Source organism: Candoia aspera, chromosome 4, assembly GCF_035149785.1.
Source record: "Candoia aspera isolate rCanAsp1 chromosome 4, rCanAsp1.hap2, whole genome shotgun sequence".
NCBI classification, from domain to species: domain Eukaryota; kingdom Metazoa; phylum Chordata; class Lepidosauria; order Squamata; family Boidae; genus Candoia; species Candoia aspera.
In genome coordinates, this window is record NC_086156.1 from 28,685,623 (window position 1) to 28,707,558 (window position 21,936).

Here is a 21,936-nt window from a genome sequence, read left to right on the forward strand (position 1 = left end):
AATGCTAGGTTTGCCATGTCATAATTCTTTCCTCCCTTCTCAGTTCTTTCTGGAGTGCGGTTTCAGAGCAGACTGGCACTTATTTCTATGGTACTTTGAGGGAGCTTTCCCAGCTGAAGATATGCTTGTATTTAGGGTCTGTATGAAGTCTCTTTATGCTGATACTTGTATTTCAGAGTACTGAACGTGTCTGTCTGCATCTGTAGAGGACTTGGGAATTGTGTAGTGATTTTTTTCTTGCAACCTTGATATTTACTACATTATTGTTGGAGAATGCAGGGAAGTGTACCAATTATCGATGTTGTTTTTGTTTCTGGGAAGAAGATGGCCAAATACTGATAATCACTTTTTAGTTTAGTGAAGTATTTTCCAAGCATAAACTATTTTTTCTTAGTAGAGCTAGGGGAAAAAGTCTCAGTTGCCTAAAAATGGAGTGCTTGATACTTTCTAGTCAGGGCTGATTCAGAATATTTTTCTGGAACCTGAGAATGGGGAATTCATTGTGGGAAGAACTGTGACTAATTAGTTTGAGACACCATTAACTCTAAAACATAGTTATGCCCTACTACAGAGTTATATTCTGTGTCACCGTTGTGGTGGCATCTATACAGGTAGTCCTTGCTTAACAACCATTCATTTAATGACAGTTCAGAGATACGATGGGGTTCAAAAAAGTTACTTATGACCTGTCCTTGAAGTTATGACCATTGCGCCACCCCCACTAGTCACATGATTGCAATTTGGGTGCTTGGCAACTGACTCACATTTACAACTGTTTGCAGTGTCCTGCAATCACGTGATTGCAACTTGCGATCTTCCCAGCCAGCTTCCGACCCAAAAAATCAATTGGAAACAATCGATTTGCTTTACAACCACGTGACTCACTTTATGACCACTGCAAAAATGGTTGTAAAATTGGGGCTGGTCACGTGGTGCCTCACTTAATGACTGCATCACTTAGTGGCCAAAATTCCGGTCCCTATTTTGGTCATTAAGGAAAGACTACCTGTATTCTGTTATGCTCTCTTACTAATACTAATGAGAGATACCTGAAGAGGTGCAGTTGAAACTTAAGTGTTCTTATTTGGAGATCCATTGTAAATTAATATTCTTTTTTCAAGTGTGTACCTAGGACTTCGACCTCTGTTGTACTTTGAAGTCATATAAGTAGTTACTGTTTTTGTTGTAGCCATTTAATGTACTTAAAACACACGTAGTTTGAAAATATAGAAATAAATATAGCCCAAGCCATGCAAACTATTTTTGATACTGGTGTGCTCTTTACCATGGCATGGTTTTACAATTTGAACATCCCAGGAATATTTGAATAAATGTTTATTTAAAATGTTTGTTTTTTACATATACATTCTCTGTCTAAATGTTTATCTGTATGATAAAGCTGACTGCTACCTCTGAATAAGTCACCTTCAAACATGACCTCCAAGATATTTAATCAATGACCTGAAAGTAAATTGCCAACAAAATAGAAATAGCCCATTTAGCTCAGAAAAGCAGTATGCTTTCACCTCAATCTTTTCATTGGCATATTGATAACATCACTCTTGTTGTTGTGTAGCATCTGAGTCTTGATGTGTGAAAGTTTGTGCTAGCATCAGTATGTAAGAAAGGTTTCATCTGAAGATTTCTGCCCATCCACTTCCTGTTAAAGGCACAGGAGCCCCATCATAAAAATATTGGCAACCTGTGTACTAAAGTAGTTAAAGATAATTTATTCTGTGGGCATTGCTACTGAAGTATTTACAACTCAGAATCCACATAGGTGTATTGCATTTTATCCCTGATTGCCTAGATGATTTATGGGGGAACAGATATTTGACTAAAATCACTATGGTCGAATTCGTACAACACGTTACAGTCGTACTGATTTTGGCTTGATGTGTTGTGTGAACGCAGTCACTGTCCTATACCTAACCCAACCAAAACCACATTGTACTTTAGTATGTTATGTGAACCAGGCTACTGTGGTCTATGCAAGTATATTTGCAGCAGTGAAAATATGGTACTTTTCCCTCACGAATTTAATTGAAACAATAGGCTCACTCAGTGTAACAACTTCAATGCAAAAGGAAAACAAAGGTATCTACACTATTTCCATTACTAAAATTCTGCATGTCATTAAAATTGTACACAATTCCTATTTAATGAATCAATGAGAAGAATTATTGATATGATACAGCTTTTTTGCCCATGTAAATAGGCCAGGGCCTTACAGAAAACGTTTTTTCCATTAAGAACGATACTCATTATTACAATGACGTTCCTGTAATAGTTGAAGAATAATTGTACTTCACAGAAAATGGTCTTATTTATAAATTGGCTTGATTAGGTTCCCAGGTCACAACCTGTTGCCATTTCACAAACAAGAGTCTGAACTTCTTAACTCAGTGGAAGTTCTCTTTCTGCAAGAATTGTCAAAATGTTCTATTAATAGCTCTCAAAATAAATCCTGCTGCAATAAATGGATTTAGAGTCTAAGGCTTGCTTTCTTAACTTTTTTCTGTCAGCAGTCATGGGGAAATCTCTTTCCATGCCTTTACCTGCTTCGAAAGAAGATGGGATTTCATCCTCTGATAACATGAAAAATGGATTAATCCACTCAGAAGCTCATAATGAAGATGGAAAAAATGGAGATGTGTCACAGTTTCCATATGTTGAATTTACAGGAAGAGATAGTGTCACATGTCCCACTTGTCAGGGCACTGGGAGAATCCCACGTGGTATGTGTAAACCCAGAAGCAGCATCCATGATAGCTGCAGCTATAAATGCTTTTATTTATTTGTTTGTTTGTTTGTTTGTTTTGCCATATTTTTCTCACTGCTCATCTCCCCCACACAGGGGACTCTGAGCGGTTCACAACAAAATATATTTTGCTTTCATCTGCACGTCTTAGCCATTGGACTTACACTCTTAGAGAATGTTTGTTTATATTGTTTTCTTTAAGCTGACCTGTCTTATGAGAATATTGGTGTAAAATTTACAGTTTCTTTTCCTTAGATTTGCTTTCTCCTTTTTTATTTTATATTCTATGCTACAAACAATATAAAATCACAAGTTATGCAGTTATATTAATTATAAAAACTCCAGATAATATCACTATTTTAGAAAATTAAAATATTCCAGAAAATTCAATTTCAGTATTACTTTTAACTGAGCACAACTTGATTGACTTCAGAACCTGAATTTGGCTTATTTCTATATACAAAATGTTCTTAGCCAGCTACAGGTAATCCTTGAGTTATGACCATTTGTTTGGTGACAGTTTGGATTTATGACATCGCTGACTTACGACCAGTCCTCACATTTATGACCGTTGCAGCGTCCCCACAGTAACATGATTGCGATTTGGGCATTTGGCAACTGGTTTGCATTTACGGTTGTTGCAATGTCCAGCAGTCACATGACCACCATTTTGGACCTTCCCAGCCAGCTTCTGGCAAGCAAACTCAATGGGGAACTGCGTGATTCGCTTAACAACCATGTGGTTCACTTAATGGCCACCACAAAAAGGTTGTAAAATCGGGTCAGATTCGCTTAACAACCACATTGCTTAGCAACTGAAATTCCGGTCCCAATTGTCATTAAGTGAGGACTACCTGTAATTATACTAAGATTAGCAAACAGAACAAATTTAGAAATTATCATGTACAATCAGGGTTGCATTCAACATATATTTTGCTTACTCTGAACTCAGTATTGTTTTGTGCCAGTTATGAGACCATTTAGGTATACAGGTTAGAAGACAGAAGCAGCTAAAATTTGTTTTATGTTTTCATAGGCTGGGTTTACTCAACAGACACCCAAAAGCAAACAACTGTAGTATGCTCTGTGAATGCAGCCATTTCAAACCATGATATGTTTTTGTTTTATAAACTATGGTATATGGCTTAGTGTATTGTGTGAATCAAACCAATTATAGTTCATTTAGTTAACTATATAGTTCATTTAGTTAACCTTACCCACAGTACAGTTTTATAACTAGGCCCATGTATATGTATGTGTGTGAATGGGTAGATGAGATCCCTTAGTCACTGCAAGAATGACTATATCAGGAAGGTCATAGGAAGAAAATATTAACTATGTATTGCTTGTGGACTTGGGGTAAATAGCATAGAATCTCTAAGAAAAAGAGCATTTCTGTTTTGCACTCTGTTTTAGCAGCTGGCCAATGGCAGGATAAGATCATATGGTGTTTGAACAGTCTTAGTTGCTACGAAGTGTTTTGTAGCACTTTAGTAGTCACAGAGGAGATGAAGGAATGAACAAAGCACATTAAGCACAGTTTTTCTGTCATTGAGATTCTGGCTTCCTCAACACATAGAATCATAGAATCGGACCCTTGGAGGTCATCTAATCCAACTTTGTGCTTAGTGCAGTATCCTCTAGTGCAGATGGCTACCCAACTTTTGTTTGAAGACATGGTTTAATAGTGCATCAAAACACAACTAATATGCCTCTATCATTTTAAAGTATTGTTAACTCTTTAAAAAGTACACTCCTTTATCTGAGTCTGCTGAAGTGGATTTTATTTCATTTATTAATGAAATAAATAAATACTGGTAGTCCTTGTTTAATGACCACGATTAGGACCGGCAACTCAGGTGCCAAGGGCCGCAGTAGTTAAGTGAGATGTGATTGTGACTTACAGTTTATTGCTGGCTTCTCCATTGACTCTGCTTGTCGGAAGCCGGCTTTGAAGTGCACAAATGGCAATCTCATGACTCTGGGACACTGCAGCAGTCATAAGCGTGAGAACTGGTTGCAAAGTTACTTTTTCAGTGCTGTCGTAACTTTGAATGGTCACTAAACAGGGCAGTCGTTAAGCAAGGTCTACCTGTACTGAGGTGTGCTAACCTCAGTATAACAACACTTCAATTTCAGTTATCATAAAACTATTTTGCTTGGTGCTGAAAAGAGCGTGGAGCTATTTAGCAAAACTTTGCAAGGGATTGATTTCGGAAGTGTTGTGTCATAGCTGAAAAGACAGCACAAACTTACAAAAAGTTTGTTTCCCCTGTTTTCCCTGAAAGAATATTTTATGTGTTACTTTTAAGAAAATGCCTCTTGATAATTTTATTGTACCTGAACAATATGGTTCTTGAATTTAGCCTGTGGTAGATGTGTATGTTATGCAGAGCATTAATGCTACAGAAATTTCAGCTTCATCAGCAAAGCATGTGGCATATTTTACTGGCTTTATAGCAGCATCAACTGGTGTAGAAATGACAGGATGCTGAAGAATTACCTTCTATTCCAGGACAGGAAAATCAGCTTGTTGCCCTGATTCCATACAGTGATCAGAGACTGAGGCCAAGAAGAACGTAAGTTACAATAGCAATGACTATGTGTGGTATTGGCGAATTCCTTTAAAGTTAGGTTTTGACTAAACAAATCTACTATCAAAAGCTTTAATTAAATACTTTTATGCTTGTTGTTTAGCCTTGGAAATTATTCTTCTGTACTAATAATTAGAATGCCTGGTGTTAACATAGCCTCCTACAAAACAGGTTGGGCTGCATTGCGAGAGTCGTTGCTTATTATGAGCAGAAAGTCCTATTAGGTTTGAAGCTTTGCCACGTTTCATTGAGTAGGTTTGAGGTGGGAGGGTTACCATGGGTGACAATATCATGGAAATGTTTCCACCTTTTCTGTCTTTGTTAATTCATATCCAACTATTAAAAGCCAGGAGACTGCTGGGAGGACCCTAGGTGCTCTGGGGAAAAGATGCAGTATGTTAATATTAGTTGCGCCCTCTTATTGCTTCAGACCTTGGCAACTTTGCGTTGTTGTTAGCAGTCCTAATTCCCCAGAGGTTAGGCAGAATGATGAATGCATGCATGCACACGTACATATGTCTGCAGGCAGATTTCAAAATGGTGATTAGCCTTAGAATGGGCATTGGAAATAGCTAGTGGTTGGAAAATGTCCAAGAAGTTGTCAGATAAAGTAAAAATCCATAAAGTGAAAAGAAAATACACAAAGATAGCACAGAAACTTTAAAGGAGTGTCTCTTCTCTCTGCAGAAAACTTTACGTGACTGCTTCGGTAATCGTATGCTTACTGCTTTCTGGGCTGGCAGTATTTTTCTTATTTCCTCGATCTATTGATGTGCAGTACATTGGAGTCAAATCGGTATATGTCAGTTATGAAGCACAGAGGCGCATAATATATTTAAATATTACGGTAAGATCTTTGCTGAAAACCTTTTCACTTCCTTTAGTGGTTGACAATTTATAGGGATATTTAAGATTGTGTTAATCATCATTTAATCTAGAATCCTGAATTATCTTTTCTGCAGAATACATTGAACATAACAAATAACAATTATTATTCTGTTGAAGTTGAAAACATTACAGCCCAGGTACAGTTTGCCAAGACAGTGACTGGAAAGGCACGTCTGAACAATAATACCCACATTGGACCGTTGGATATGAAACAGGTAAGCATTACTGGGGGTCACGTAGCGTATCACTATTACAGGTAGTCCTCAGTTAACAATAGTAGTGAGACTGGAATTTCCATCACTAAGCGATATGGTCGTAAACCACGTTACTTAGTGACAGCAGTTCCAGCACTTCCCATTGCCACTGATAAGTGAAACACTGCAAGTTGTTAAGCAACGACACCACCATTTGCAGCCTCCTGCCGGCTGTAGGAAGCCAGCAAAGGTGGCGGCAAATGGTGACCATGTGACTGTGGGATGCTAAAATGTCATAATCGTGATCTGAGTGCCCAGATCACGATCACATGAGTGTGGGGATACTGTGAAGGCCAGAACTTTGAAGACTGGTCGTAAGTCTCACTCATTCAGTGCTGTCGCAAGTTCAAGCAGTCACTGAACAAATGGTTGTTAAGCAAGGAGCACCTGTATTTGATAGCAGTTTTCTAGACATTTATCCTGATTATTGCTGTTCTTGTTCTCTTTTTCTTTTTCAGATTGATTATATGGTACCTACAGTAATACAAGATGAAATGAGTTACATATAGTGAGTATTCTGTGCTTTAAATTTCAATGTATAGGGATACAAGATGAGAATTTCACAGCCAAATACCTCCTTTTTGAACAAGAAAATTCCAGTAGCCTGGAACACAGGCTTTGCAGCAATTATTTCGGTTTCCCCTAAATGCTTTCTTATCCTCCTTGGTGCTATAGAGTCCTAAAGGATTCCAGATCTTGCTGCTAGCACTGCATTGAAGTGCTTTACTGATGTTTGAAAGATTGGGATTGACATAGCACAGACAGGAAGTTCTCACTTTTTCTTTTTGGGGGGCGACGTTTGGGGGGCACCACTTAGATAGAACCCCAAACATTGGTTAATGAATAGATCTGCTTTCCCTCTCCAATGCATCGGCAAGGAACAGCTTCTGTGTTTTGTTCTGTAATACTCCATGCAGGTTAGGATTATGTCTTAATCTAGACAACAGTATTAGATGTGGATTATTAAAACAGGTCAACTTCAATCTGCTGCAGTTGGCTTGTTTCAGCAAACAGTAGTTAACACCACAGTCTAGGGTTTGAATGTAATGTTTATCTGTAGCCGAGTGGCAAGGGCATGAAAGCTTCAGGTTTCCTCATCACCCAAAGCAAGAGAATGAAATGCTTGAGCCAGAGAATTTCAAGGCTAGTTCAAGTAAATGCAACCCAGCTGCAGCCTTAATTTCTTTGGGACACTGTTTTTAAACTTTTGTCTTCTGTGACACAGATGATGTCTGTCCAAAGAAAAAATGGGGTGTTCTAGCATTTTAGCACAGCTGTAATTGTGACCTTATTGTTGCGTCATCATCATTATCATTGATGTTATTTGATAGAAGGGATGAAGAGGAAGGGTTTGGGGACAATATCCCATCCCAATTGTTGCCTGGTTTCTTTTTAATATTTCATTTTAAGAAAGTTAATATGAAATTGGGTTAGGGAAAACTTAGTTTCTGACATGTAATTTATATAGTGTGCACTAACACCAGTGTCTTTCTTACAGTGATTTCTGTACTTTAATTTCTATCAAAGTGCATAACATAGTAGTCATGATGCAGTAAGTATGTATAATATTTTCATTTATGGGGAAAATTAACTTCCAAAACAATTGCTTTATATAGAGTATTTTTTTCAGAGTCTTAACCCATCAGATAATATCAAATGTGCTGAATGCAGTTGAGGACTAGCCAAAGATACCTACATAAAACTGAAGAAATGGTTTTTCTACCTTGATGAATTCTTTCAATTTTTTTTATCCCTTTATTATTTTTCTAAATAACTCAAGGCAGGGAACATACCTAAGACTCCTTCCTCCTCCTATTTTCCCCACAACAACCACCCTGTGAGGTGAGTTGGGCTGAGAGAGAGTGACTGGCCCAAGGCCACCCAGCCAGCTTCCATGCCTAAGTCAGGACTAGAACTCTCAGGCTCCTGGTTTCTAGCCTGGTGCCTTAACCACTAGACCAAACTGGCTCTTAGTGACAACTCAGTGCTAGGAAAATACCCATGCACTATACATGTGTTTTTTGGATTTAGGGCTTATAAAATAGTCAAACACGATGCTTCACAATATCTAGGAATGTGAACAAAGCAGCTCTCTCTGAATCATTAAAGCAGCCACATGTATTAAAGGTTCATGCAGCTGCTGAACTGTTCCTGTTGTCTCGGCACACTTCTGTCGCATTATACATGAAATAACGGTGAGGTAGGTTAGGCTGAAGGATTAATGACAGCCTGAATGTAACCCGGTGAAGTTTATAGAAGCTCTGAATTGGCCACTAACACTGCAATCCCCCTCTGAATTAACTGTTACTCCCAAGCTGTTTCATCTATTTGTCTAATAGTTTTTTCCTTCCTCTTCTGGATGCCAAATCTCAGAGATTAGGCAAATAGGCTGCATTTTGGAGCTCCAGAAAAGAAGAAATAGAAGTGCTTGTCTAGTCTTTCTTATCTGCTAACATTCCTAAACTGCTGTTACATATAATTCAATTTCTCCCGAGATCATTAAGCAAACTAATTTAATCAGTCTTTATCAAAAATAGTTCACAATACTGAAGTTGTAGAATATAGTTGATGTCAGCTTGTGTATGTATATGGTATTAGCTATTCTTTTAATTTTTTGTGAGTGAAATGTTTAAAGTTAGCATACTGTGGACTCTTACCTTTAAAAGTATAGGGAGTTTACAATCTTTGCTTATACATAATATATGTATACATCTCTCCCTCCTTGTTTTGTTTTAAAGAGTGACTGTAACCACTTCCTACTTTGGCCACTCAGAACAAATATCTCAGGAACGATACCAGTATGTAGACTGTGGTGGAAACACAACTTACCAGCTGGGTCAGACTGAATATCTAAATGTGCTTCAGCCTCTTCAATAAAAGAAGAAGAAATTGAATCTGTAGAAGGAAAAAAACATGACTGTTGGTTTTTCACTGCTCATCCAAGTTGAACTTTTGATTATATATGGTACTGCTTAGTGGTGGATGTACATAAAGTAGCGGGTCTGAAGGTTTCCTTATTTTGTGGCATAAACAAAGGACAAACTGCATATATCCACACTTAATAACTTCTACCTTTCCACTCTAAATGTGTAAGTATTGTGTCAATCAGTTAAATTGGGGGTGTCAGAAAAAGAGATAAACTTCTTAAATCTATGAACTTTGTATTTGCCTATATGAAAACATGGATATGTTACTCTCCCAACATGTGTTTTTTGTTCTAAGTAGGCTAATGATATAATAATTTCAGAACTTGATTGTTTTAGTTGAAGTCTAGATATTTGTTGTACAGAAATAATTTGGGCCCCACTGTATCATTAGATGACACAAGCTTGTTTTAATAACCTTAGGACAGATCAGTGTTTACTGTGTTGGGATTTTGTTTGTTGAAAATTCTTTTACGGGTGGAGTGCTTATTACAGCAGCTTTTCACAAGGTCCAACAATTTGCTTGAAAACTTGGAAGAGATTGAAGATGAATAGCACTTAATTTAGACACATTTGATGTGTGTTGCTGAGTTGAAGAGAAGAAAAAAATGTAATGCATTAAAAAAATCTCCAGTTATTAAAAATAACTGAATCAGTGCATATGCTTCAAAGGCTGACTCTATGAAAAGCACTTTAATGCATTTTGTTACCTTTCGTGTTAATATAAATGCTTATCATAGACTGGATGGTCACTTTCTTGGTTTCATGTGTGCTTCTCATTTAAACATATAAATAGTCCTTGAAAATACAAAGTTAAAGTAGCTAAGTTTCTAACCCTGTTGATAAGTTTTGTGTGAGAATAATAATTGATAAGAGCTATGGTGCTGAAAAGAATCTTGTATGGATTTAAATCTGATTGATAAGATTTTTCTATTATGTATTTTTGCTAACTGGCAGAATAGTTTCGAAGCCTATTTAGCAAATGTTGATGGGGAATGTCGCATTATAATCATTTTTAATATTTTTGCTTCTTGCAACAACTCATCCATGAATAGATTTACTGAAATCAAAAGACTAGCTTTGCACTAGTGTGAGATAAATATAAACTAATGGTTTGAATTTTAAAATCTAAAAAATGACCTCACTAATCAGTGCTCTTATGGTAATGGATTATTGACTCCTCTTTTGTAATGGAATACAGCAAAAATTTTTAAACATACCAACAATGAACAGGTATTTTTCCACTTGTTGGATTCCTGAATTCTCACCCACCATCGCTACCATTTTGAGACTAACACAGAAAGCAGAATTGGTAAATTACACGAATCAGTACAAAATGTAGTCAGAAGTTGATAACGTGTAACTTCAAGATCATCTACGCATCACTAGGTTAACTAAAGGTTTCATTGGACTTTCTATTGTATTCTGAAAGCTGCAACAGTTAGAAACGTTTAGGAAGGAAGATGAGGGTGGACAGATAGCAGCAAGTGATTTTTTTTAACAAATCCTTCATATCATTTTAATGGACTACAGTCATTCCAAAAAACACAAGATTTGTCTAATTAAAAATGATTGGTGTGGAAACTATGTTGCAAATATGTTTTTACAAATCTGCAACTCAGTCAGGATTTTTGATGGCATTGCCTGGAAATAGTCTCACAGTTTAACACATCATAATTTTGGTGGAATGGAAAATGAACTAAAACCAAGATACCCACTTGTTTCCTGACAATGACTGGGTAAATACAGTATATCCAAATCCAGTTCAAACAAACTTCTGTTATAACTGTTACTTGAAATATTCTGGTGCACATTCTGTAAGAGAGAGACAGCACTTTAAATAAAATCTGGTTCTGCAAAATAGCAGTCCAAGAACTGCCTTGTAGTGACATTTAAATGTGTGCTGGGAATACAAACCTCATGCTATTGATATCAAATTGGGTGTCAAATTAATACCTTACTGCCAGCAAATATAACTGTGGAGTGATCGAAATACAGTAATGTTTGCACCCATTAATGATACATACTAGCTACATGCTTATTTCATAAAATGAAATTTTCAGAGCAGCTCTTGGATTTCATGTTACTTATAAAATGCCATTCTATATTTTGAATTATATGTGTATGGTATACACATTGCTGTACTATTCTGTAATTGTATTGTGGTAAATTATTCAAGCATATATGCTTTGATTAAATTCGTATGAATTGCCAATTAAATAAAATTATAAAGACAGCAATTTGGAATGATCTGGTTCGGTGTACAACACAGTACAATGGTTCAGGAGAAGAAAATATGATGAGATCCTATTTATTTAAAAATATCACTGTTAAGAATAAAACTCAGTTTCCTAAGTTGGGGTGTTTTGGATAACTTCACATCACTCAAAATCAAGAAGAACAGCTTTAGCTGTTTACATACAAGGATGTGGCAAAGCTGAGGCTTTGTATAGCTCCTTCCCACAACAACAAACCAGGCTTTCCCAACCCAGATGCTCTAGAGATCTGTAGACTTCAACTCCCAGAATTCTCAGCAATGGCCATGCTGTTGAGAAACCCTAGGAAATAAAGTTCATGCAACTGGAGGCACCTAGGTTGAATGAGGTTGTACTGAGCCATGATTTATCTTCATAACTGAGCTAGAAATTTGTCAGACCCTATTGCCTTTTCCTTGATGGAAGTGCAATTGGTGTGTCAAAATAATGTACCTGGAGAAAACAGAAGTAGTTATAAAGATGATTATATAATTAGCATATTAAAAATCCCTTTCTGAAGAAAATAGCACTATTGTCATCTTATGTGTATCTTGAATGCCTTGGTTATAAAGTTGTTACCTTAGATATAAATGTTACCATAATCCTCCCTACATCCTATGGAGTAGAAATGAATTTACAAAGTTAGAATTCTAGATATGCATTACAATTTGTTTTGGAGTAAGAACAATTGTAATTATTCTATCATCTGCTTAGTTCAATGTTTCTCAACCTTAGCAACTTTAAGACGTGGACTTCAATTCCCAGAATTCCCCAGCCAGCTAGTCCACACATCTTAAAGTTGCCAAGGTTGAGAAACACTGGCTTAGTTGATAAGGATTGGGACAGCCCTACAATTTTTATTAGAACATAAAGAATTTGACATAACAAATTAACTTCATTTTTTTTTAAAGAATCCACTAATTAACCACTAGTGCTCACTGAATAAAATGTATATAATTCATGTATGGAAATGCTAAAAGGTGGTAACTATTTTTGTAATATGAGAATTGTATTTGTTTCTGTAACTCTCTGTGGCAGACTGTGTGCAGTGTTTGGAAGCATGAAAAATAAAATGTCTTTATGCTGTTGTCAGTTTTGGATGTGACTTGAGAGATTCCAGAATAGCTAAAATGGTATCACTGAAACTCATTAATAATTTGTACCTTTTCTCTAGCAAACTTTTCCAGAATGAAATTAATGTTGAACGTTAGTTTGTACTTTTAAAGGATTGTTGATGCATCTTTCCCTACTTGCTTGTGTTTGAAATATGGGCAGTGTAGTTCACTTGGGTTTTAATGTTGTAAGGTTAATAAGCCACAGGCTTTTAAAAAAATTGAGCTGAACATTAAAAGCAAATCTCTCTTTCCTCTCTTTTCCTCACACTGCCTGCAGTGTTGCAAATCTGAGCTCTTTAAACCTTCATTCCCTGTAATACCAAATAGCAAGTCATGGATTAAGATCCTATTTAGTAAATCGAATCAAACTTTGCTTTGTAAATAACAGAAAATAAAGTTTAGAGAAAAACACTGCCTCATTAATGGAGGAGGGCTCAGATCATGGATAAGGAACTTGATACCTGAAAAGGCTTTTGATTTACTTTTGAGTTTTATTCTTCTTTTAAAAGCTCTTTTATACAAGGGCTTTAGGACTGGAATCAAGTTCATCAGAAATAAACATTTGTTTCTTTGGAAGATGTACAAGCACACTGTTGCGGAGTGCAACACAGTTATACATATAGTTCTATAAGAAATGTTCCTATTCAGAGCATAAATGCTCTGTGCATTTATATATATTTTATGCACTCATGAATTGTATAGGAATATACATTATCCTACATTCTGCTGGCCGTTTTAGAACCCCTCTAAAAACCTCCCACCAGATGGATTGATTAGACTAGTAAAACATCAGAGGTGACTTGTTTTTGTTCATTGTATCACATGTTTTTACATCACAGCTACCACCACATTCTCACAGGGGTTGGAAGTTGATATGACTGAATCTGAATTCTGAGATACCTGTGTTCAAATGGGACAGAGCATAGTGTTTCAATGTACATCTTTCCAACTAGCCCTTTTAAAAAATGATGATGTGTGGGAAAAACATCCCCACGAAATACAAGTTTCTTTGCTCTTATCTGTTGAAACCCACGTTAGGAGTCTTCCCCAAATGATGGAACACAGCATTTCCCTTATTAGATACCACTGGCAAATCTTGGGAGGCTGCGCAGAGGTATAAATTGTATAGACAGTGCAGAGACAAGAGGATGGCTTTAATTTGAGAAGGCAAGTTTTATTGTTGGAAATTGCATGATGTAGTTTGAGTTTTAAGTTCCTTTTTCAGCAGAGCCATCTACATTAGAATTCATGTATTTCTAAGATTTATGTTCTGCCTTTCTTCCAGGAGCATAAGGGAATGCACTTGGGATTCCCTCCAGCTTTTCCTTGCAAACCACCATCTTATAAAATAGGTTGGGCTGAAAGACTAACTGACCCAAAGTCACCCAGTGATCTTCCATATCTGAAGGTGGCTTTAGTCCAGCAGTGATACCACAGTTGGTTCTTTAGAAATTGTTCTATATATGTGTGTGTGTGTCTGTCTATCATCTATCTATCTATCCATCCAGGACAGGCAAATTGGAATCCTCTGGATGTATGGTCTAGTGTCTCATCAGATTCTTCACTATAGGCCAGGGATGGGCAATTGTTTGGTGGACAGCGATCACATTTAACATTATGGGGGAGAGAAAGAGATGTGATACAAAGTGGACGGGTTGGAAAGGAAGCCACAAGCAGTTTCATTTGTTGAATTGTATTATGCCCATTTAGGGGCTTATTCTAATTTTTAGTTCTCAGCACCAATTTTCAGACTGTGTTCAGAGAGGACTTGGGTTGCAAAAACAAAGACAAGGCCCCCCATGCAGCTCTGTGGCTTCAGACTCCATCCTGCTATTGCCCTGCTCTCTGGAGCTTATGGGAGTTACAGTCCAAAACATCTAAAGAACTTCAATTTGCTTACCCCACTGCATAGCACCACTACCACATCTCGATGTGTATATTTATGTATTGCAAAATGCATATCTCAAAAGCTGATTTTTACAGTACCTGCCTGGATATGCTGTTTGTGTTTGCAGGAATATGTTTACCTTGGGAAACGCTATCACATTTTGGCAAAGATTCTTTCAATATTTTAATAAAAGTTTTATATCCTTCAGTAGTGGCATTAATTGAGGCTAGGCTTCATTATTAAGTATTAATATTTAACCTTTATGAAAACATTGCACTACTCTCAAATATGTTTAAAAGGAATTAGTTTTAATGGTTTTGTTTAAATCACATAGCCTAAACTATATTAAAAAAAATCTTTAAAATGGGCCCTCAAAAGGTGGTGCCATGTGATTTACATATATATCAGCGATGTGTACTTTACTAGAAGCTTGCAAGGACAATATTTGGGAGTTCTATTTTTTGTTCAGTGCTACAAAAATAAATGTATTCTTTTCTGAAACCATAAGGACAAATGAAGGAGTATAATATGAAAAAAGTGAAAAATTTTCTAGCACGTGACAACTCTGGTTTGGCTTTTAAAACTGACTGAACTAAGGCATAATATACAGTGTGTAATAATGTATTCTGAATTGTGTATGTGCACAATTTTATACAATCATTCCTTGCCAAATCCCAGTTACAACAGGTGGTGGCATCTAGCTGACCTTTGCAGATCTTAAAAAACTAAGCTGAGTTTGACCTGGTTAGTACTTGGATGGGAGATCACAAGGAAATCCGGAGGCTGTAGACTAAACTTGGAAGTAAAAAAAAACACCCCCAAACAAAACAAAATCCCAAATCATCCCTGAAGAAGGAAATGGCAAAGCACCTTTGTAAAAATGTTGAGAAAATTGCATGAATGTCTCTCAGTAGTCACTGGGAACTAAGCCCACTCAAGGAAGACTTTAACCTTATTTTATATTGGAATTGATTGTGGTATGTTATTATTTTATTCTACGTCTGCCATGTTTGGGTATAAGCACTTGATACATTACTCCTCCTCCTCTTTTTAACTGACAGATTATGTGCCATCAAGTTGTTGTCAACTCTTAGCAAACACATAGAGAGATTTTCTCCCTGACGATCTGTCCCTAACCTGGTCCTTCAGCTCTTCCAATGGCTTACTCATTGCTAGTGCAGCTGAGTCCATCCACCTTGCTGCTGGTCATCCTCTTCTATTCCCTTCCATCTTTCCCAGCATTAGAGCCTTCTCCAGAAACTCCTTTCTTCAAAATAGAGTCTTATCTGCTGGTGTGGAACAAATTGTATATTAAGTCTGCTAGAAAAATTGGCCAGTACAAAAGAGTCTGAGAGATACACATTTATGGAGCTACCCTAGTTAGACAACAACCTGTCCAAACATGCTCATGTGGACCTCCCTATCTCATCTCCAATAGGGCTGTTACTACCAACTGCCCTGTGGGAAGGGTCCCTAAGGAAAGCAAAGGAGGAGGTAACAACCATCCCAGAAACCTACTCATGTTGCTTCAACCTCACAACTGAATCCCTTTAGTCTCCTTTCTTTGCTATGAAACCAGATTCCTGAAACCAGACTCAGACTTGGACTGTTCTGGACAACTGCTTGTGTACTCTGGAATTTGGCAGCCCATTCTATCCCATGACTCGATGCGTATTGTACTGGCTAATTGAAAATACTGAAGGCTATTTTTATATGTGACTAATGTAGCGAAACTAACACTGCTCAAGAAATGAAACTTGCAGTGTGGTAAATAGGATCCAGGCTAAATTAGTTAAACTTTACTCCCATTAAAAATGAAAAATCCTTGCTAGAATAGTTCATTAAAAACAGGTAGAGCTTCCATTGCACTGTCATGGCCATCTTGACTTTCTTTTACCACAACCCGCAGGCACCCCTGAATCTACTCCAGTATCTTGTTCCCAAGTCAAGTGGATCTCTGTGGGAAGGGACAAATGGACAGCTGCAGCTTTCTGTGTCCCCTAGTGCTAACTTAAGTCCCCCCTTACTATGTGATTAAACCATTTCTGGGTGCAGTTCAAGGTGCTGGTTATTACCTTTAAAGCACTACATGTGTCCTAACAGCCAGGAACCACGCTGAGACAAGGAACTGGTCTCTAATGTTTTATTGCTTGTACATAACAGGAATCCTAACAAACTGAAGAAGCGTGGGAAAAACCCAGACATATAACCCGCAAGGGTTAAGGCGGTCCCGATCTGTGTCTCTTTGAATGGCTGCCCAATTCCTCAGTGCTACGCATGCGCTTAACAGTCTGGATGGGAGCCCCCTGCTCGCCATCCTTACTCATGACAACATGGCACGGGGGCAGAATATTTGAGGGAACCACCTATGGAGGTTATAGGGAATTACCTTGAAGGACAGAAGGAAGAGAACCACTATCAAGGCAACGGTCAGGTAAGTGGGACTTGAGCCTGGGCCAAGAAAGTAATTTAAGAAAACATCTCAGACAAGCCTCTCCCTAGTTCACACAAAGGTAAAGTTAGGGAGGGGGAAGCACATTCAGAGTTGCAAGATTCTATTATAGCTGTTACAATAAAATACTCCTAATCTATATGGTCTTGGTTGTTATTCTACCTTATAGGGCTGACATTGCCTTATTTCCATTGTCTCTACCCATTCCATTAGATCATGCAGAAGGGGTATGCTCTGGGTCCCAACTATTAGGGATTGTCATCTAGCAGGACCCACAAAACTTGTCCATAGTGGTACCTGCCCTCTGGATCACCATACTGCCCAGAGTTTAGCTGGCCCTGATTCTGCTCACCTTTCAGAAAGCCTTGAAGACCTGGCAGTTTTCACAGGCATGGGGGCCAGGGGAATAATCAACCCCACACCATTGGTGAATGGTGTTTTGGGGAGCCACTTTCTATTGGTTGGTTGGATATGGTATATTTATATGTATTTAAACACACACACACAGAGTATTTATATTTTATTTTAATTCTTGTTAGCCACCCAGAGTTGCATTGGTGAGATGGCTGGCCATATACTGTAAATCAGTCCAACTACATAATATGCACCAGGTTTTAAGGATATGCTGCATTCCATTTTCAATTAATTAGTCATGCACTAGAGCCAGACCTATTTTTAGAACAGACCCTTTGGATCAACCCATAAATATGATTAAGCCTGGATTCAGCCTTGGGACACTTGCAAAGACAAGGATGTTCTGTTCTGTTCTGTATGCATTTTTAATACCTAGGTTGCAATAACCACTTTCCTATTAAAGAGCTGTTATTTTACAGTTATGAATTCTTCCTTTTTCTCTCCTACCCCCAAATATGGAAAAAGTGCTCTGCTTTAAGTTTTTTTTCTTGCTTATGAAATCTTTGATCTTTCTTTGCCAATTTAATAATTTATTAGAATTATGGAATCAATCAAGTCATTTTGCAAAAGTGAAGGCCTTCATATTGAAATCTAATGTGTGTTCTGAATAAGATATATAGTCACTAAAATATAAGAAGGAAGATAAAATTAAGATAATTTTAATAGAATTTTGAATAATTGAACATAAACACATTCTTATGAAAAGAATGATTTATACTGGTGATAGTTGATAACTTTATTCCCCTTGGAAAGTAGAGGAAATTAGTTTTCTGAAGTGCATATTAGAAGGGCCATCTGCTCTCCCTCATTTCAGTGAAAATAAATTATCAGTTTTTAGACAAGCAAAAATGAATACAAAATATTTACATTTGCTTTAAATCTTACAGATTATATCAATATTGCATATAAATTATGCTAGGGAAGATAGAAGTTATTGAGAGAGTAACAGAAGCAGTAGAAGAAAGGTTTTGCAAATCAAATCAAGATTGTTCTAAAAAGCTGTCCCTTATTCTAGAACAAGTCTCCAACTTTTGAGAATGGTGGTGGAAAAGAAAGTAATGAATCACTAAGTACATTAATTTATTCTATAAATCAAAGCATATGTGTGAAGAGATAATAATATTTTTTAAGATAGTGGGTGTGCCTTTGGATTAAACACGAATAAAAATATTTTTTCAGTCTCTGTACTGAGAAAATAATAAATCATGTACCATCAGTACAAAAACTCAGTAATCTAAATCAAAAACAAAAATATTCGCTAAAAGCAAACAAGCAAACAAAACTTTGATATTCATTTGGATCCCAAAGCATCATTTACTAAATGACAGCCTATTCCAGCCATGGAAGTTCTGCATCTGATCTATCCCTACTTGTCCTTTGGCAGAGAGGTGATTCTGAATCCAGAGACAGCATCCATCTATGCAAGCTTATGAACACGATTTTGCACATGCATTTGCTTTTGTTTCCATCTGCAGGCAGAAAATAAAACAAAAATTATTCCCACCTGTTAATCAGTATTTCACAGACAATATTTTCATTCTTGTCTCTCTTTCTCCCTGTCAATCTGGTTATGATGGCTGGTTTTGAAGACGCAAAATTCATCAAACCTCCCTATGATTTCTGGCACTCAAATGTCTTGCTTAGGCTCAATGGTGTTTTCTTTATGGAATCCTGAAGTTCAAGTAAATGCAATCAGGTCATATCTCTGTATTTTATGTATTCTGGCAGAAACACATATGTAACACTGCTTCCCCCCACCTCCCAAAGGGAAGTAGTTTAAACTTGCAGACCTTTCTCCAGAGATGAGAGAGAATTTTCAGTGTCTTGGGAAAAGAGATGGTGCTAATAGCTGGTTGTGATGCATAACTGATATCTTCAATCCTATGCAGTGGAGCTGTTTGGGAGGAGTAAGCCCTATTGAGTAAACACACAGCTATATCATCACTTTCCTGATCATATAGTGTAAAGCAGTGTTTCTTAACCTTGGCCACTTTAAGCTGTGTGGACTTCAACTCCCAGGATTCCCCAGCCAGCATGGGAGTTGAAGTTCACACAGCTTAAAGTGGCCAAGGTTGAGAAACACTAGTATAAAGGATCTAGGATGTAGCAAACAGTACCAAATTAGGCTGCTCTTTATTTTATTTTCCCGTTGCTTCTCTATGGAGGAAGTTAATTATTAATCCCCAAATTTCTATAGCACCTGGTTTAACGTGTACCTAAAACATGTTACAACTGTACTTTTGCAAATCAGGCTTTTTGTCACCTTAAGTGAAATACACAGGTCCGATTGCTAAGATCTATGATATCACTAAACCAGTGCCAGACAGAGGATACTAAAATTAATCCTTAAAGAGTAAGCCATAAGCCTCTATGGACTGCATCCAGCTTCACCTTCCCCCTGCCAGTTCAATTTCTACAGAACATATGGTACCCGTTTGCTTAATTTAGGCTCAGTTGCTCCTGGCACTTTGCATTAACCGATTCCCTCAGTGGTAAGGGATTGCAGCAACAAGATAATCTGAGTTGTCTTCCTCTGAAAATGTTCTTGCAAAAATAGCTTCATACATCCACATCCACATCCTTCGCTTTAATTTTGTTATGTGTGTGTACAGACACACAGACATAGAGTAAGGAAAGTGATTGCCTACTGCTTTCCTGGGACGGAAAATTGGGAGGACAGAGCAGCAGCAGAATTGTCCAATGGGAGGATGTTGAACCCTACAATCCAGACAGAATCCTTTTCAAGATGTCGCTAAACCATTTCAACCCAGACAGATTTATCTTAAGACTTGCATGAGCACAAGACATATGAAGCTTACAAGTGCAGTGCGGATAAGCTCAGGGTTTGGGAACAGGAGGGTTAACTTTTCTTTCTCTAGTTACTGTCTTGAAATTTCCAGCACATAACTGTCAGAATGTCTCCTCTGCCCAACTGGGACCATTTATTCAGAGCCTAAGTGCTGCGTGGGAGGTGGGACTGAAGACCGGATGCCATAGAACTTTCATCTTCCAGGTTGGAAGAGATAAATGTCTGTCCCAGTTCCGTTCTCAGCAGAAATTAATTCTCTAATCTTCCCAGCGTCATATCCCATTAGATTGCCATCAAGCTTCTTATTTTGTCATGAAATTCAAGCTGAGATGTTGCCTGGTTCTCTTGACACGGCTGCCAAGTCACTGTGCAACTGTTTGTGGTAAAACAGCACCTGGGTAAGCACATTTAGGCTCATTTCTCCACCAATTTGTGGGGGTCTCTTGGAGAGAAAAGGCACTGTGATGTTGCAACAATGACAGAGTGAATTGTCCTGCTAACTTTCCACTCTAATGCACTTTAGTGTCTCTTAGTGCTCCATGTTGATCTATTGCGTAATGGCGGCAGGGGAGCTCTATGGAAGAAACAGCACACTGCTGTAGCTTTCTTTATTCCCTTCTGTAAGTTAAAAGACTTTTCTTGCCCTCTGCTATCCTTCTTCCTTTTATAAAGTCAAAAACATACTCTAGAGCAGTGTGTTTCTCAACCTTGGCCACTTGAAGATGTGTGGACTTCAACTCCCAGAATTCTCCAGCCAGGATTGCTGGCTGGGAAATTCTGGGAGTTGAAGTCCACCCATCTTCAAGTGGCCAAGGTTGAGAAACACACTGCTCTAGGACTTTATTGCCCAAGATAGCAACTTGCACTGACACTTTGGATCAGGATTAGAGAAGCACCTGCAAGGTGGGGGTGGGGTGGGGTGGGGTGGGAGAGTCAATAGCAATGTGCATAAAATAAAGGTATGGCTTCAGTCATGCAGTCACAGTTACCATCTTCACTTTTTTGACCACCCTCCCCCCATGAATGCCTCTTGGGCCTGGAATATTTTTTTCTGTCAAGGGCTGTATTCCTGGAGGTAAACGATAAAAGGCTGCCTGCTGATTATGAATAAGCCAGCAGTAGCCCTGACCCAGAGCCAGGAGATAAGAACTAGCCTTTTTCTCCTTCTGCTACTTCCATTTTTGGCTCTTGTTTTATTTCCTCCAATAGAAGTAAACTGGTTTCTGGCAGAAGGCTTGGGAATTAAGCTGAGACTTGCCTGGTTTGCAGCTCTAACACTGCTAGTTGCTCTATCAAATAGAATGAGATTTTTTAAAAAAACGAACGCATAGGAACTTTTTTGGGCACACCAATATGAAAGAGCGTATTCCCCTACCATAATGTGATAAATTCAGCATTCTAGTCCTTGTTGTTTGACTGTGTCCCTGAATAAATAACAGACCTAAACAGAGCAAGGTAAAATCTACAATACATGCACATATCGGAGTCCAGCTTTCGCTAAATCTCTCAATCTTATCTTAACGTACTTGGAAGAAACTTAAGGAGGTCCAGCTGCCTCAGGTATGGATTGGCTAATTTTGAT

The 21,936-nt window shown here is 37.8% G+C and overlaps 1 protein-coding gene across 1 annotated transcript; it reads left to right on the forward strand.

The window, feature by feature from the left end:
• Positions 1-977: 977 nt before the first annotated feature.
• On the forward strand, positions 978-12,579 carry TMEM106B (transmembrane protein 106B). The gene is made up of 8 exons (XM_063303703.1): positions 978-2,097; positions 2,526-2,738; positions 5,277-5,340; positions 6,043-6,202; positions 6,318-6,458; positions 6,956-7,005; positions 7,996-8,049; positions 9,236-12,579. Exons 1-8 carry the CDS (start codon positions 1,896-1,898, stop codon positions 9,372-9,374), a joined length of 1,023 nt encoding a protein of 340 aa, XP_063159773.1. The 5' UTR covers positions 978-1,895; the 3' UTR covers positions 9,375-12,579.
• Positions 12,580-21,936: the final 9,357 nt, after the last annotated feature.